The 14,468-nt window shown below is 31.7% G+C and overlaps 2 protein-coding genes across 4 annotated transcripts; one reads left to right on the top strand and one right to left on the bottom strand.

Annotated features, from left to right (window-relative positions):
* The first annotated feature begins 1,468 nt into the window (after positions 1 to 1,468).
* Positions 1,469 to 10,204, top strand: LOC111885652 (glycine--tRNA ligase, chloroplastic/mitochondrial 2). Of its 3 annotated transcripts, none has more exons than XM_023881890.3 (36): positions 1,469 to 1,852; positions 3,176 to 3,226; positions 3,385 to 3,452; positions 3,693 to 3,774; positions 4,019 to 4,082; positions 4,183 to 4,238; positions 4,373 to 4,450; positions 4,539 to 4,613; positions 4,701 to 4,771; positions 4,882 to 4,998; positions 5,106 to 5,207; positions 5,296 to 5,422; positions 5,497 to 5,580; positions 5,715 to 5,801; positions 5,911 to 6,012; positions 6,105 to 6,168; positions 6,254 to 6,309; positions 6,469 to 6,540; positions 6,637 to 6,719; positions 6,780 to 6,828; positions 6,902 to 6,964; positions 7,051 to 7,140; positions 7,225 to 7,311; positions 7,398 to 7,469; positions 7,552 to 7,610; positions 7,690 to 7,783; positions 7,856 to 8,074; positions 8,158 to 8,252; positions 8,352 to 8,442; positions 8,550 to 8,654; positions 8,781 to 8,819; positions 8,952 to 9,041; positions 9,160 to 9,261; positions 9,332 to 9,413; positions 9,511 to 9,596; positions 9,864 to 10,204. In XM_023881890.3, exons 1-36 carry the CDS (start codon positions 1,559 to 1,561, stop codon positions 9,960 to 9,962), a joined length of 3,255 nt encoding a protein of 1,084 aa, XP_023737658.1. In that variant the 5' UTR covers positions 1,469 to 1,558; the 3' UTR covers positions 9,963 to 10,204. The 3 variants fall into 3 exon arrangements, with proteins under 3 accessions (XP_023737658.1, XP_042756948.1, XP_023737659.1); XM_042901014.2 differs by having other exon boundaries at positions 1,823 to 1,852; positions 3,701 to 3,774; XM_023881891.3 differs by having other exon boundaries at positions 1,823 to 1,852; positions 3,680 to 3,774.
* Positions 10,205 to 10,618: 414 nt separating this feature from the next.
* Positions 10,619 to 13,498, bottom strand: LOC111885665 (GTP-binding protein YPTM2). The gene is made up of 8 exons (XM_023881912.3): positions 13,131 to 13,498; positions 12,467 to 12,539; positions 12,266 to 12,313; positions 11,913 to 11,960; positions 11,744 to 11,815; positions 11,515 to 11,670; positions 11,311 to 11,414; positions 10,619 to 11,188 (listed from the first exon to the last, which is right to left on the bottom strand). Exons 1-8 carry the CDS (start codon positions 13,142 to 13,144, stop codon positions 11,089 to 11,091), a joined length of 615 nt encoding a protein of 204 aa, XP_023737680.1. The 5' UTR covers positions 13,145 to 13,498; the 3' UTR covers positions 10,619 to 11,088.
* Between the last annotated feature and the right edge of the window lie 970 nt (positions 13,499 to 14,468).

Below are 14,468 nucleotides of genomic sequence, written 5' to 3'. Positions count from 1 at the left end.
TATGTTTTGGGTATGTGGTATTTTAGGAAACTCACTAAGATTTGTGCTTATAGTTTCATATTTATGATTTCAGGTACTTTCAGTTAGAAAGGGAAGGGCCCAGCGTGACTGCACAACATCCTCTAAAGTTTTCCGCATTGGCAATTAATGATATTAATCTGATGTTTAAATGATATATTCACTTTGATCGATTTTAGAACAACTCGTTTGTATGATTTATTGTTTTAAAAATGAAAAAAAAAAATTACCTCAGATTTTCGGGACATTACACCAAAAATGACAAAATTATAGTAAAAATCATGTACAAACTCTAAACTACACAGAAAAAACTTCATGATAATCCGACTTCAAACGAATTAGATATGCATGTTTTAAAATTTTACAGATTACAAAAAAAGCTGAAAAATAGAAGATTTTCAACTTTGATATCTCGACTTCAGGAGGTTGTAAGTCATTGAATATTAAACCAAAAATGACAAAATTATAGTATAAAATCATGTACACACTCTAAACTACACATTGGAAAAACCCAAATGCTAATCCGACGTCAAATGAATTAGATATGTATGTTTTAAAAGTTTTGCATAATACAAATAAATAAATAAATAAATATTGAAAAACAGAAAAATTTCAGCTTTGATATCCCAATTTTGGGAGATTGTTAAGACAATAAATATGAAACCAAAAATGACAAAATTATAGTTTAAAATAATGTGTAAACTATAAACTACACTTTAGAAAAAAAAAAAAAAAAAAAAAAAAAAAAAAAAAAAAAAAAAACCTCATGTCAATCATACTTCAAACAAATGAGATATGTATGTTTTAAACTTTTCACAAAAAACGATTTCGGTTCCTAACACCGGTTTCGGTTCTTAAACCCAGTTTACCCAAACAGGAAGGACCCGATACCCGAATAAATCAATTTTTAAATCCGGCACCCAAACAGGTTCTATATATTTCAGTTCTAACGGTTCCAATTTCGATCCGATTTTTCAGTTTTAAATCCCATTCCTAATCAAAAATAGTAGAAACTAGAAACAGAGAAAACAGTATTGGAAAACCTCTAAAACTTTATATTAACAACAAAGTGAATAAATAAGGAATGATAACAATATTTTTTTACTATATAAATATCGTTTTTTGTTATATGTTTGAAAACCGATTTCTATTTCGTTTTCACCCAAACCTATTAAAATAATAAAATCCCCTAACCGATATAAACTGACAGTCGGATCGTAAACCACTTTTAGGTTTCAGAATCCGAACCGAAATTTGTATGCACCTCCACTTCAAATTTCTTAACGTTCGTTTTTCTATGTCCAAATTCCAAATGTAGAACCCTAAAACATATCATCAAAGTTGACTACATCGATTAATGGCCCAATACATTCATGTTGACGGGGGAGTTGTGTAATTATATGAAACCTTAGGGATCTCACTGAAATTCATCACAGTCCAAAACCCCAAAGAGAGATTGGTTGGGGTCCGTTGTCATCCTCCAGATAAAACCCATCAAAACCCACACTCCACGCTCTGTAATCCAAAGAGGGTGATTGATATGGGGATACTAACACTGCCACTGGTGACCTCCCTTCTCAGACCCAATAAATCCAAATTTTCTCTTCTATTCACCACCACTATCCACCATCATCACCGCCGTACCATCTTACACCACCTCCCTATACGAACCCGTTTCAGCAGCGCCACCACCCCTCTCTGTTCTTTCACAAATTATGCACTTACTCAACATGATCACCCTTCATTGACGACAGAAGATTCAAATTCAAATGCAGAGGAACGGCCAATTAAAGTTTCTATACCCACTTTTCAACAAGCCATTCAACGTCTCCAGGTGATTGACTGTTTCGACTAATATTGACCTATACCCACTTTTGTAATTTGAATGTTATAATTCAATTCGAATGCAGGGGAATGCCAATTGTAGAGTTTAATTGCTTAATTCAATCGTATTATTCATTTATGGGGTTAAAATGAAGATTCTTGCTTTGGTTTCGGGGTTACTCAACAACAGTAATCAAAGAAATTTCAGTGAATTTGCGATTGGTCGACGTGTAATAAATTTGCAATAATCACTATTTGGCACAGCTCCTAAGTTTATATAAGTAAAGTGTGTTTCCAGATAGTTTCATCTATAATGTTGTTCTAGACTTCAACTTAGGTATTTGCAAAGAATAAAATCCAAAGAACATCATCAATCTATGTGTCACATAAAGGTGCATTTCTTAAGTACACAACATCTTGAAAAAAAGCTTTCTTTTATTATAACTGACAACATGTTTCTTCGTATAATTACAATCTTTTCGACCAAATGAAAGGAAATAGCTCTAGAATTTGAGCCTAGAAAGTAGGGGTCTTTCTAATTCTATCCCTTGTGGAATCACTTTACTGTGTGCAACTTTAGGTTTTGGAATTTGATGTTGACTCTCTCCCAATCTGTTAATCATAACAAGGTTATTCTTCTGGTGGGAAGATGAAAATTTAAAAGTAACGGATTGAAAATCAAGTTTAAAAACCTCTAACAAAATTTATGCTCTATGCATTTGAGGGATAAAAAAGAAAGCAAGTCAACGTATGATTTGGTGTTCTTTCACAATTTAGACTAATATGGGTGCATTAAGTTAAAGTGTGTATTTATGGAAGCTCTCTCTAGTCTCTACCCTTGGGTGGAAGTATGACTTCTTACAAGTTACATCTACTCCCCCTTACCCCATTGATATGGGAATCAGATATTATAGGTGTTGTGTGTATTTATTTTAAAATTTAACAAATGAATTATGAGATAATTTATTTTTATATTAGTTTGGTTGTATATGTAGTATGTATACTCAGTCTTCTAGAATCATCAATCATGTGTATGAATCCTCTGCAACATGTCTGTGTATGTTTTAGATAGAGATTAATTGAGATGCTGCAAATCCATTATCCACCCTAGAGGATCATACTTGCAATATTATTTTATTTGTGTTGTAGACTTGTAGTTTAGAAAAATCATGATCATCCCAATTGAATTCACAGAGCTTATTACTTCTCTCGTGTTCTAGTTTTTATCATCATCATCACTATTAGTGTTCTCCAAAGTTGTTTTTTCCTTCAAAATGTAGCTACAATGCTCATTAGCTCCTCTTTTGAAAATTTCATTTGTTCAATAATGCAGGAGTACTGGGCATCTGTTGGATGTACCATAATGCAGTGCAGCAATACAGAGGTACTCACTATTATTATAACACCTTTTACAACATCAGATATTTATAATTACTTCCACTTTCTGTTTCTTTTCTCTCAGTGTTTATGCTTTAAAGGCCATATGAACAACATCTCATATGCTTATTATTCCCTTTTTTTTTTTTTTTTTGTATCCACCAGGTTGGAGCTGGGACTATGAATCCCTTAACATTTCTAAGGGTCCTTGGTCCAGAGCCATGGAATGTTGCGTAAGTGTGTTATCAGAAGTTAATATATATATATATATATATATATATATATATATATATATATATATATATGCTTTCAATGGTTTTTAAGTATTATACAAATAAAGGGTCAACCATTGTATACATGCAATATTACTCTTACCCTTTTGAATACCATTTTTATGAGTGAAATGAGTTTTTTTTTTTTTTTTTTTTTAATAATAATATTGTGATGGCTGATTTGGTAGCTTGTGGTGGAAGGTATGCAGAGCCAAGTATCCGTCCAGATGACAGTCGTTATGGTGAAAACCCTAATAGGCTTCAACGTCATACTCAATTCCAGGTTTATATCATTTTCAATTCCATTTTTACCCTTGCTCCCAATATAAGCAATGTACTTTATTTTATCCATAATAGCAATGTACTTACATTGCTATTATGGGTTACATAGTATATTGCTGTTATGGGTAAAGAAATATAAATACATTACTTTTATTTTCTTGTAATTGGTCTTTTCTTTATTTTGACACATGAAATTCAAACAAATACATCAAGTGTCCCTTGAAAGCTCTCTCTTTTTCTCTCAGGTTATATTAAAGCCTGATCCTGGAAATTCACAAGACCTCTTTATCAGAAGTCTATCAGCTCTAGGTTGTGATTTTTATATAATCAACACTTCATCTGTATAATTTAGTGGTTTCTTGATTTACATTTAAACAATAATTTATAACTTTTTTTTGTTGTGGCTCAGGTATTGATGTCAATGAGCATGATATTCGATTTGTGGAAGACAATTGGGAAAGCCCGGTAACCCACAATTTTTTATTTTTTTGTTTTTAGGATTGAAATTGAAGATATGCTTCCTCCATTTTGTTCTAAACATCTACTTTGACTTTTGAGAGTCAAACAACTTACATTTACAACCTAATGTTGATCATTAGGTGCTTGGTGCTTGGGGATTGGGTTGGGAAATATGGATGGATGGAATGGAAATTACACAGTTTACTTACTTCCAACAGGTATCATATTCATACATACAATTCCATAAATTTTGTTTTTATTTTATGTACCATTTCTTTATTAATATTAAATATTATCTTCTTGAAGGCTGGAAGTCTTCAGTTGATGCCAGTATCTGTTGAGATCACCTATGGCCTTGAGCGCATCCTAATGTTACTTCAGGTCTAAATATATAGCTCAATTTATATTCTTTTGTAATTCCGTTTTTACCCTTTTGCTTGCTATTTATTGTGTTTTTGTGATGTTTAGGGAGTTGATCATTTCAAGAAAATCCAATATGCTGATGGAATTACTTATGGGGAGCTCTTCTCTGAGAACGAGTGGGCTATTTTGTCTTTACTTGCTAGCACTTTTCAAATTTATCTAATTTGTGAAAATAAAAATCAATTAAAGGATGAAAGTTATTTACCAAGTTTTATTTCTGTTTCAGGAAAGAAATGAGTGCATATTATCTAGAACATGCCAGTGTTGACCATATTCAAAAACACTTTGACTTTTTCGAGGCAGAATCACGTGCTTTGCTTGATTTAGGCCTTGCAATACCTGCGTATGTTTTTATTCTTTTTTTTTTCTTTCACTTTATATGACACACACACATACACATTTATTTATTCATAATCTCATATAACATGTTTTTTTTTAATCTTTTCATAGGTATGATCAGCTTCTCAAGACATCTCATGCCTTTAATATATTAGATGCTAGAGGCTTTGTTGGGGTAACAGAACGTGCTCGTTATTTTGGGCGGATGCGCAGGTAACTTTTTTTTTTTTTTTTTTATATTTAGAAAAAAAAAGACAAAATTACCCTTGATATGTTACAATTTCCTTTTTTACCCTCTCAGTTTAGCTCGACAATGTGCCCTGCTTTGGTCGAATACAAGAGAGTCACTTGGATATCCATTAGGTGTTATTTCTCAAGCTAATAACCTTGTTGTTCCCAATGAGGTTATAGAATCAGAAGCCAAAAAGGTGCGTTACAATTACTTTTTTGCCCTTTGACTTTGGTTTAAGTAATTTGACCATATTGTTGATATGGGGTATAGGTTTCTGATGAACCAAGATTGTTTCTTCTTGAGATTGGGACAGAAGAGTTACCACCAAATGATGTTGCTAGTGCAGGGCAGCAAGTATGTTCTTTGCTACAGACTAATTTTTCTCATTTCATGCTCTTATTGAATACAAGTATCTGAAGTTGATAATGGATTTTTTACTAATTGTTATTCATTTCAAATTATTGTTTTATAATGTATTTGTGTTTCAGCTCAAAGATCTAATTGTCCAATTACTTGGAAAACAAAGGTTGACTCATAGTGAAATTTCTGTATTTGGCACCCCGAGGAGACTTGTGGTATGGTTTCCTTTTCTTATTTTGTTTGTTTTCCTTTTATAAAACGATTTTAGTTTTAGAATCTTTTTCTTTTCTTTCTAATTTGTTAATATGATAATTTAACTTGCAGATTAGTGTTGAGAATCTATGCTCTAAGCAAGTGGCAAATGAAGTTGAGGTTCGAGGACCTCCAGTTTCAAAAGCTTTTGATAATCAAGGAAATCCAACTAAGGTATTATCATTCCTGTTTATTTTTAACTTGCAGAAGGGTAGTTTTGTCTTTTCACTTTTGTAGTTAACTTATAGCGACTCATTGTTTTTCAGGCAGCAGAAGGGTTTTGTCGTAGAAATTCCGTAACAGTGGACTCATTGTATAAAAAAACAGAAGGTATATCTTTATAGTTTATATAATCATCACTTGGATTTCAATAAAAACTTATTTTATGAAATAAAAAGATTGTATTTTTTTATAGGCAAGACAGAGTATGTTTATGTTCGTGTGATGGAGTCTGCACAGCTTGCTCTGGAGGTACAATCTACAATATGCAAATAGTTAAACATTTCTTTCAGTTCCTTTTTGTTTCATCTATTTAAAATCAAGTACTGCATAGATGTTTTTATTTATAGGTTTTATGTAATAATATCTTGATCAAATTAATGAACCTGATAATGTATTTATTTCTGATAGGTTTTATCAAAAGAGTTACCTGGTGCAATTAGTAAAATATCATTTCCAAAGTCCATGCGTTGGAACTCCGAGGTGTGTCCCTTGTAACTAATTACCAGAAGAAAAAAAAAATTTGTGGTTAATTAATATGTGAATAATGAATAATCAGATATTTTTGCTATGATTTAGGTCATATTTAGCCGACCTATTCGTTGGATTTTGGCACTTCATGGAGATGCATTTGTTCCTTTTTCATTTGCTGGTATTTTAAGGTAAGTGATTATTTCATGCAATTCTGATTCTTTTTTTTAATGTTTATTTTTGTATTGCAGTGGTAACGTTTCTCATGGTCTCCGTAATACAAAATCATCTACAATCACGGTATGTGTTATATATTATAACTTGAATATGTTAATGATTCATTCATATGATATTTTGATTTTTTTTTGGGTAGATTGATAGTGCAGAGTCTTATGCTACTCTAATGCAACAAGCTGGAATTTCTGTTGACACTGAGGTGACTTAAAACTCCATATATATATAATTTATTATTGATAATAATGCATAAAAATATGGAATTCCATAATTGTTTTTTTTTTGTAGGAACGGAAGAAAATAATTCTAGAACGTTCCAACCATTTGGCAAAAAGTGTTAATGGATGTCTTGTGATGAAAACTAGTTTACTTGATGAGGTAACTAATATTATCTTCCTTAATATTTGTTTCTTTTTTCAAAAATTTATTACAAAAAGTTTTTATAAATTGTAATAACTGTAGGTTGTAAACCTTGTTGAGGCACCTGTTCCTGTCCTTGGAAAATTCTCAGAGTCTTTTCTAGTGCTCCCTAAAGATCTTTTAATAATGGTATGATTCAAGTATAATCAAACACAAATAAAAACAAAATGTCTTATGGTTTTGGTTTTTTCTATTAATTTTTTTTTCTCTTGCAGGTTATGCAGAAGCATCAAAAGTACTTCGCCTTGACAGACAATGAGGGAAACCTCTTACCATATTTCATTGCTGTGAGATATAATAAAATATATAATTTAAATAATCCAATACCAGTTTTAAACTTCAGTTAATGTATTTGAAGTATATGTTCAGGTTGCAAATGGAGCAATTAGTGAGTCAGTTGTTGCGAAAGGAAACGAGGCTGTACTCAGGTTTGTTTTCTCTCTATTTTTCTTTTTAAAAGTTTTATTTAAATTAACTGGTGATTTTGAGTAAGTTTCTTTAATGTAGAGCTCGATATGAAGATGCTAAATTCTTTTACGAATTAGACACTAGTAAAAGGTTTTCAGAGTTTCGGGGTCAATTAAATGGAATTCTTTTCCATGTAAGTTTCTCTTACACTTCGTGTTGAATATTCAAAATTGGTTTATATTTTTTTTTTTTACAAAATATGCAGGAGAAACTTGGAACAATGGAGGACAAAATGATACGTGTGGAGAGTACAATTAGTGAACTAGGGTTAGCTCTAGGGTTAACTGAAGATAAGTTCCCGATTATTCAGGAAGCTGCATCACTTGCCATGTCAGACCTCTCGACAGCTGTCGTTACAGAGTTCACTTCACTATCAGGAATAATGGCACGACACTATGCTCTTCGTGAAGGATACTCACAAGAGGTTGACTTTTTGACTTCATCAATACCTTCCTTTTTTTTTATGTGAGAGTATTTTTGTTCATGTGAATTTTTTTAATGTTTTAGGTCTCAGAGGCGTTGTTTGAGATCACACTCCCTCGATTTTCTGGTGATATTCTCCCGGAAACCGATGCAGGGACTGTATTGTCAATTGCAGACAGGTAAAATATAAAATATATATATTTTTAATTGATGATTTTGATTTTAATTGATGATTTTGAATTGTTTTTTTTTTTTTGTTGTTGTTATGAATTTGGCAGATTAGATAGCCTAGTTGGTTTGTTTGGAGCAGGATGTCAACCGAGCTCAACTAATGACCCTTTTGGTCTACGAAGAATCTCATATGGTCTTGTAAGTCAACTGTGACAATTTAAATTAGTCAACTCTTATCTGCTGTCTTTTGATTGATTATAATTTATAATTTATAATTTATAAATATTGATGGGTGTTTGTTTTAGGTCCAAGTGTTGGTAGAAAAAGATAGAAACTTGGACTTACAACATGCTTTGAAAGTTGCTGCTTCTGTGCAATCTTTGAAAATAGATGCTGTAACAATACGCGAGGTAGACACATCTTTTTTTTCTTATTTATTATTCTTTATATTCTTATTTTTATGCCACGATAATTCGTTCAGATGTTACTTATAGCTATGAAGATGTGATTTTTCATTATTTTTCTCCAAATTTTAGGTGCATCAGTTTGTGACACGGAGACTTGAGCAATTTCTGGTATGTCTTTTCATTTATCAACCCTTTCAAAATATGAAATACTTAATCATATATGTTGGAATCAAGTAGTTATAGTTATGAAATGAAAATATAAATATGAAATATTTAATGTGTTTTGATTGGTGATTTTAGGTTGATAAGGGAATAAACCCTGAAGTGGTTCGTGCAGTTTTATTAGAGCGTGCAAATTGGCCTAATTTGGCAGCAAAATCTGCATACAAAGTAAGCAACCAAAACACCAATTACCATTTTCTTCAGACTTTTTTTCACTACTTTGGAATAATGAAAATGGGCAAATTAGTAATTTAGTAGTGTGTAATATATTATTATTATTATGCAGATGGATGTGTTGTCACGAGGTGAGGTTTTGCCAAAAGTGGTTGAAGCATATTCTAGGCCAACAAGAATTGTTCGTGGAAAAGATGTGGATGTTGACACACAGGTATCATACAAGTGCTATTTTTCATGATGAGGATGAGAGGGGCATTTACGTCTTTTTTGGCTTGTTATAGGTGGATGAAGCATTGTTGGAGACGAATGAAGAGAAAGCTTTATGGAGCACTTTCTTGTCTATCAGAAGCAAAATACATCCGGGTAATCTTGTTTATTAGATTTTTTGTTATTGAAGGGTATTTAAGTAAAAAACTAAGTTTGCACTTGTCATGAAGTTGTTTCTTTTTGAAAATATCAGGTATTGAAGTAGATGATTTTGTGGAAATCTCTTTGCAACTAGTTGAGCCACTAGAAGATTTTTTCACCAATATTTTTGTCATGGTGGTAAGTTCAAGCTCCTTTCTAAACTTTGACTTTTTAGGTCAACCAAACTGATTATATTTTATATTAACTTTTTAACATATTGAACTCTTGAAAATTTTGAAATTTTTATTCACTTCACATGGAGAACTGCTGTCAATAAATGAATTGGTTCCAATTTTCAAGTTCCAACAAAATATTTTTTTTGGAAGTGGTTGACCTTAAAAAGTCAAAACTTGTATTAATTTATATTGAAAAGAAATCTGTAATGAATTGTTGTTGTAAATGCAGGAGGATGAAAAGATCAGGAATAACAGACTTGCACTGCTTAGAGAAATTTCTCAACTCCCAAGAGGAATAGTTGACCTTTCAGTTTTGCCTGGATTTTGATTTTGACCTTTTTTTTTTGGTTTCTATTTACAGGGCTCCAACTTTTATAATTTATCACATGCTGTCATTGTTTGTACTTTGTACACCATGAGTTGGTGATTATTGTCTGGATACAATACACGGATCTTTCTTTTGTAAAATCTCATATCATAAGAGTGTTCTTTTGTTATAATATAAATATATTGTAGGAATATTTGGAAAGTATATCCAATGGTGATATAAAAAAAAATAACTCGATTTAATTTGATGTGGTGACCTACACATTGATGTCCAATTCATTTGGATGACTGGATGTGGTGCAACTATGGCTTTGTAAAACAAAAGATTGTATTGTGTTTGAGATGCATTGGATTGATATATTTAATATTTTTTGATCAACTAATCCTCAAAAAATCATTTATCAAAAAAAAAAGCACTCAAATCAAATGTTAATTACAAGTAATTTTTTAATGTTGTTTTATGTTAAAGTCAAGTAATATATATTATTTTTTAGGAAGAACGTGTAATTAAAAAAAAAAACAATAAATTAGATGGACGTTGTTAAACATTTTAGATAAGTGAAGAATTATCAATGATATATATGTTTCTTTTTTTCTGAAAATGTTCATATATATACCAAGAAAGGTCTATGATGATATTTTTTTTGTGAAGTATAGGTCAGTGAAAAACTGATTTGAGATGAGCTGTAAGTCCATTTCATAGCAATAATTTTTTTTTAAGGATTTAATATATTAGAGACCATAACTCTCTACCAAGTCTTTTTTAAAGTTTTAATATGTGATTCAGTTCAAGCTGAGACCTTAAACCACAAAGCCAAAATATTGAAATAATCTTTTAAATCATCACAAAACCTCACTACCAATAAACCAGATAATAACTACTGGTTTAGCTCAGCTGAACCCAATTTCTCATCAAGAAAACAAAATATTCTGTTTTTTTTTTTTTTTTTTTTTTTTTTTTTTTTTTTTTTTTTTACAATTAGTGAAATATAAGGTCAGGAAGAAGGGATTCATTCTAACTCTAAAATTTTTTATTTGCTCATGAAGAAGAGCAGCATCCACCACTCTGCTGAACGGGCTGTCCACGAATATTAACATTCATTCTAACTCTAAAATTTTTTATTTGCTCATGAAGAAGAGCAGCATCCACCACTCTGCTGAACGGGCTGTCCACGAATATTAACAGTTGGAGGCCTTGACTTACTCATGGACGGTTGACTTGCCATCCTGCATTTATATAAATGAAAAAGTCACAAATAAACAACCGGTTAAAAAGTTACACTTTAGTCCCTGTGAATACTTGACTTTTACGGATATAGTCCAGTTACAAAATAATATTAGTTGCCTACCTATTTTTGATTGAAGCAGCCATGGCCATGAAAGCTTGTTCCACATTTGTGGCCTCTTTTGCACTTGCTTCCATAAAAGGGATTCCAATTTCATCAGCATATGCCTACACATTTCAGATATATAAACATCAAACAAACACCTAAAATTATTTTTAATTAAATAGATGACATGGAATGAATAAATCGGTTTATTTATACTTATACCTTGGCTGCTTCAGTTGACACAACTTTATTTTGAACGAGATCACATTTGTTTCCAACAAGAAGTTTGTTCACATTCTCACTTGCATAACGGTCAATTTCACTTAACCATTGTTTCACATTTTTAAAGCTTTCTTGGTCTGTTACATCATAAACCACCTATACACGGACATAAAAAAATATTATAAAATTAAGAAAAGGGGATTGTAAAAAATAAACAAGGAGCACTCACTATAATGCCATGGGCCCCACGGTAGTAGCTGCTTGTAATTGTCCGAAAACGTTCTTGTCCTGCTGTGTCCCACTATGCATAAAATAAAAACAAACAAAAAGGTTTACAATTTTAATCACACAAAAAAAAAAAAAAAAAAAAAATTGCACGTCAAATGTTATAGACTTACAATTTGAAGTTTAATTGTCTTGCCATCTTGTTCCACGGTACGGATTTTCTACAAAATGTGAAAAAACATAATAAATTCAAGCCGGTAAGACACACTTTCTTACATAGGACAGGACATGATATGACATGACATGACAGAACAGGTTGTACTGTGTTAAGTGTATAATGGATCGGGATTGATGTCAATAGGACAAAAAATTATAATTTTTTAATTTTTGTTTTACCAAAAAAGACAGGTCTATGCAAAAGACATGAATGTCCTCCTCATGGTGATTATCGATAATAGTCCTAGAAAGCTTGTGTACTCCTGTCCCATGTAACCACTATGAACCAAAGTTTAGAAATTTTACTTACAAAATCAACTCCAATGGTGCTTATGTAACTATCCAAGTAGGAATCATCCTATGATCGATCATGAGGGGAAAAGAGAAAACAAAGGAAATTCGTTAAATATGTAATAAAAATGGCTACAAATACCAAAGTTAAAATGCGTTGAGAAAATTTGTTTTATTATTCATAAAGTATATTTTGTCTAAGATCTAACAACGGACTTACAGCAAACCTCAGAAGTAGACATGATTTTCCTACTCCAGAATCTCCAATAAGCAAAAGCTTGAACAGGTAATCACTGCAAAACATGACATTGCCCTAAAGTAATAATACAGATCATGCCATAGCTCTAGATTTATCATGTTCTGATGATGTGGCAGTGACATGGCAACATCTTTGAAACAATTTAATTAAACAATAACGAATTTCAGTTATGCTCAATTCTTGTGAAAATTTGTAACATTATATTAATCAATGAGACCAAGATTAAATTTTTTTATTCTTTTTTACCCAAGTTTCTGTTTCAACCACTTGAAACAACAATGTTTTTAGTATTCCTTGACAAAATGACAAAATTATGTTGATAAGATGCTTCATAAATATTACTTCTCATTATCTCATACACCACCAATTTGGCATTCTATTCGTTCAACCACGACCTAATCCAATTACATTAAACATGAAAACAACCATAAAAATCACATAAACAATAAGCACCCGCATCAAATTTGATGAATCAAGCTCCAATGGAAAATCGAAAATTTACAGAATTGATTACACTTGATGATCAGTGGTTGTATCATTTAAAGAACACCAATCGCACGTGAAAGGTAGAGGCGTTGATTCGAGAATTCACAGATCATATTTGATGCTAAAGAAAAGAACTTACTACTCAGTCGTCATGGCGGGGTTGTTGATCGCAGGAAAGAATGAGCGTGGAGCAGCGAATCTTGTGGATCGTTGCCGGAGGAGAACTGAAGCTCCGATGAGAGAGCGAGAGAAAATGGACGGAACACGCAAAATGCAAGGGACGTGAATGAATCATGAAAAGGGTAATTTATACATTTTTGTTTTTCTGTTTTGTTGTAGTATTCCAAATTTTGTTCATGTTATATTATTATTGCACCCATAATGCCATAATGGTTAGGAATGAACTTTTGGTTTGTTGTAGCTAATATTATTTAATAAAAACTATTATCATAAACTTTTTTAATGTATAAATAATTAAATATTCATATTAAAAAGGATTAAGTAGTCATAAATATTTATAAAAAAAAAAAAAAATACTAAACTGCACAAATGGTCCCTATGGTTTGCTAAAAATTGTCACTTTGGTCCAAAAATCTTTGGACTAAAAATAAGATTTAGAACCGGAAAACCGGATCGGACCGGAGCCAGAACCATTAGAACCGAAATATATAGAACCGGTTCTGGTTTTGGGTTTAAAAATTGGCTTTATTCGGGTTCCGGATAATCCGGGTTTGGGTTCATCGGGTCCGAGTAAACCGGGTCTAAAAACCGGAACCGGTGTTAGGAACCGGAACCACTTTTAGGGTCGGAACAGGTTTTATGCAACGTTTAAAAATGCATATCTCATCCGTTTCAACTTCGATTGACATGCGGTTTTTTCTAACGTGTAGTTTAGAGTTTATACATGATTTTAGACTATAAATTTGTCATTTTTAGTATTATATTCATTGACTTACAGTCCGCCAAAGTCGAGATATCAAAGCTATAAGTTTTTAGTTTTTCAGTTTTTTTGTATTCGATGAAAGTTTTAAAACATGCATATCTAATTCGTTTGAAGTCGGATTAACATGTGATTTTTTCCAAATTATAGTTTACAGTTTGTACATGAGTTTAGACTATAATTTTGTCATTTTTGGTTTAATATTCAATAATTTATAGTCCTCCGAAGTTGGGATATCAAAACTGAAAATTTTCAACTTTTCAGCTATTTGTTTTTGTACTTTGTATTTTGTGAAAATGTTAACACATGCATATCTCATTCATTTAATGTCAGATTGACATGTGGTTTTTTCCAGAGTGTCTTTTAGAGTTTGTACATGATTTTAGACTATAATTTTGTTAATTTTGGTTTCATATTAAATGAGTTACAGTCCCTCAAAGTCGGAATATCAATATGAAAATTTTCAAAGTTCAACCCACTAAGTAGCAAGTAATTAACAACAAATTCCAGTTTTTTCGGTTCTAAACCCATTTTATC

Source organism: Lactuca sativa, chromosome 4 (assembly GCF_002870075.4).
Source record: "Lactuca sativa cultivar Salinas chromosome 4, Lsat_Salinas_v11, whole genome shotgun sequence".
Classification (NCBI taxonomy): Eukaryota; Viridiplantae; Streptophyta; class Magnoliopsida; order Asterales; family Asteraceae; genus Lactuca; species Lactuca sativa.
This window is presented reverse-complemented; position numbering and strand designations above follow the sequence as displayed.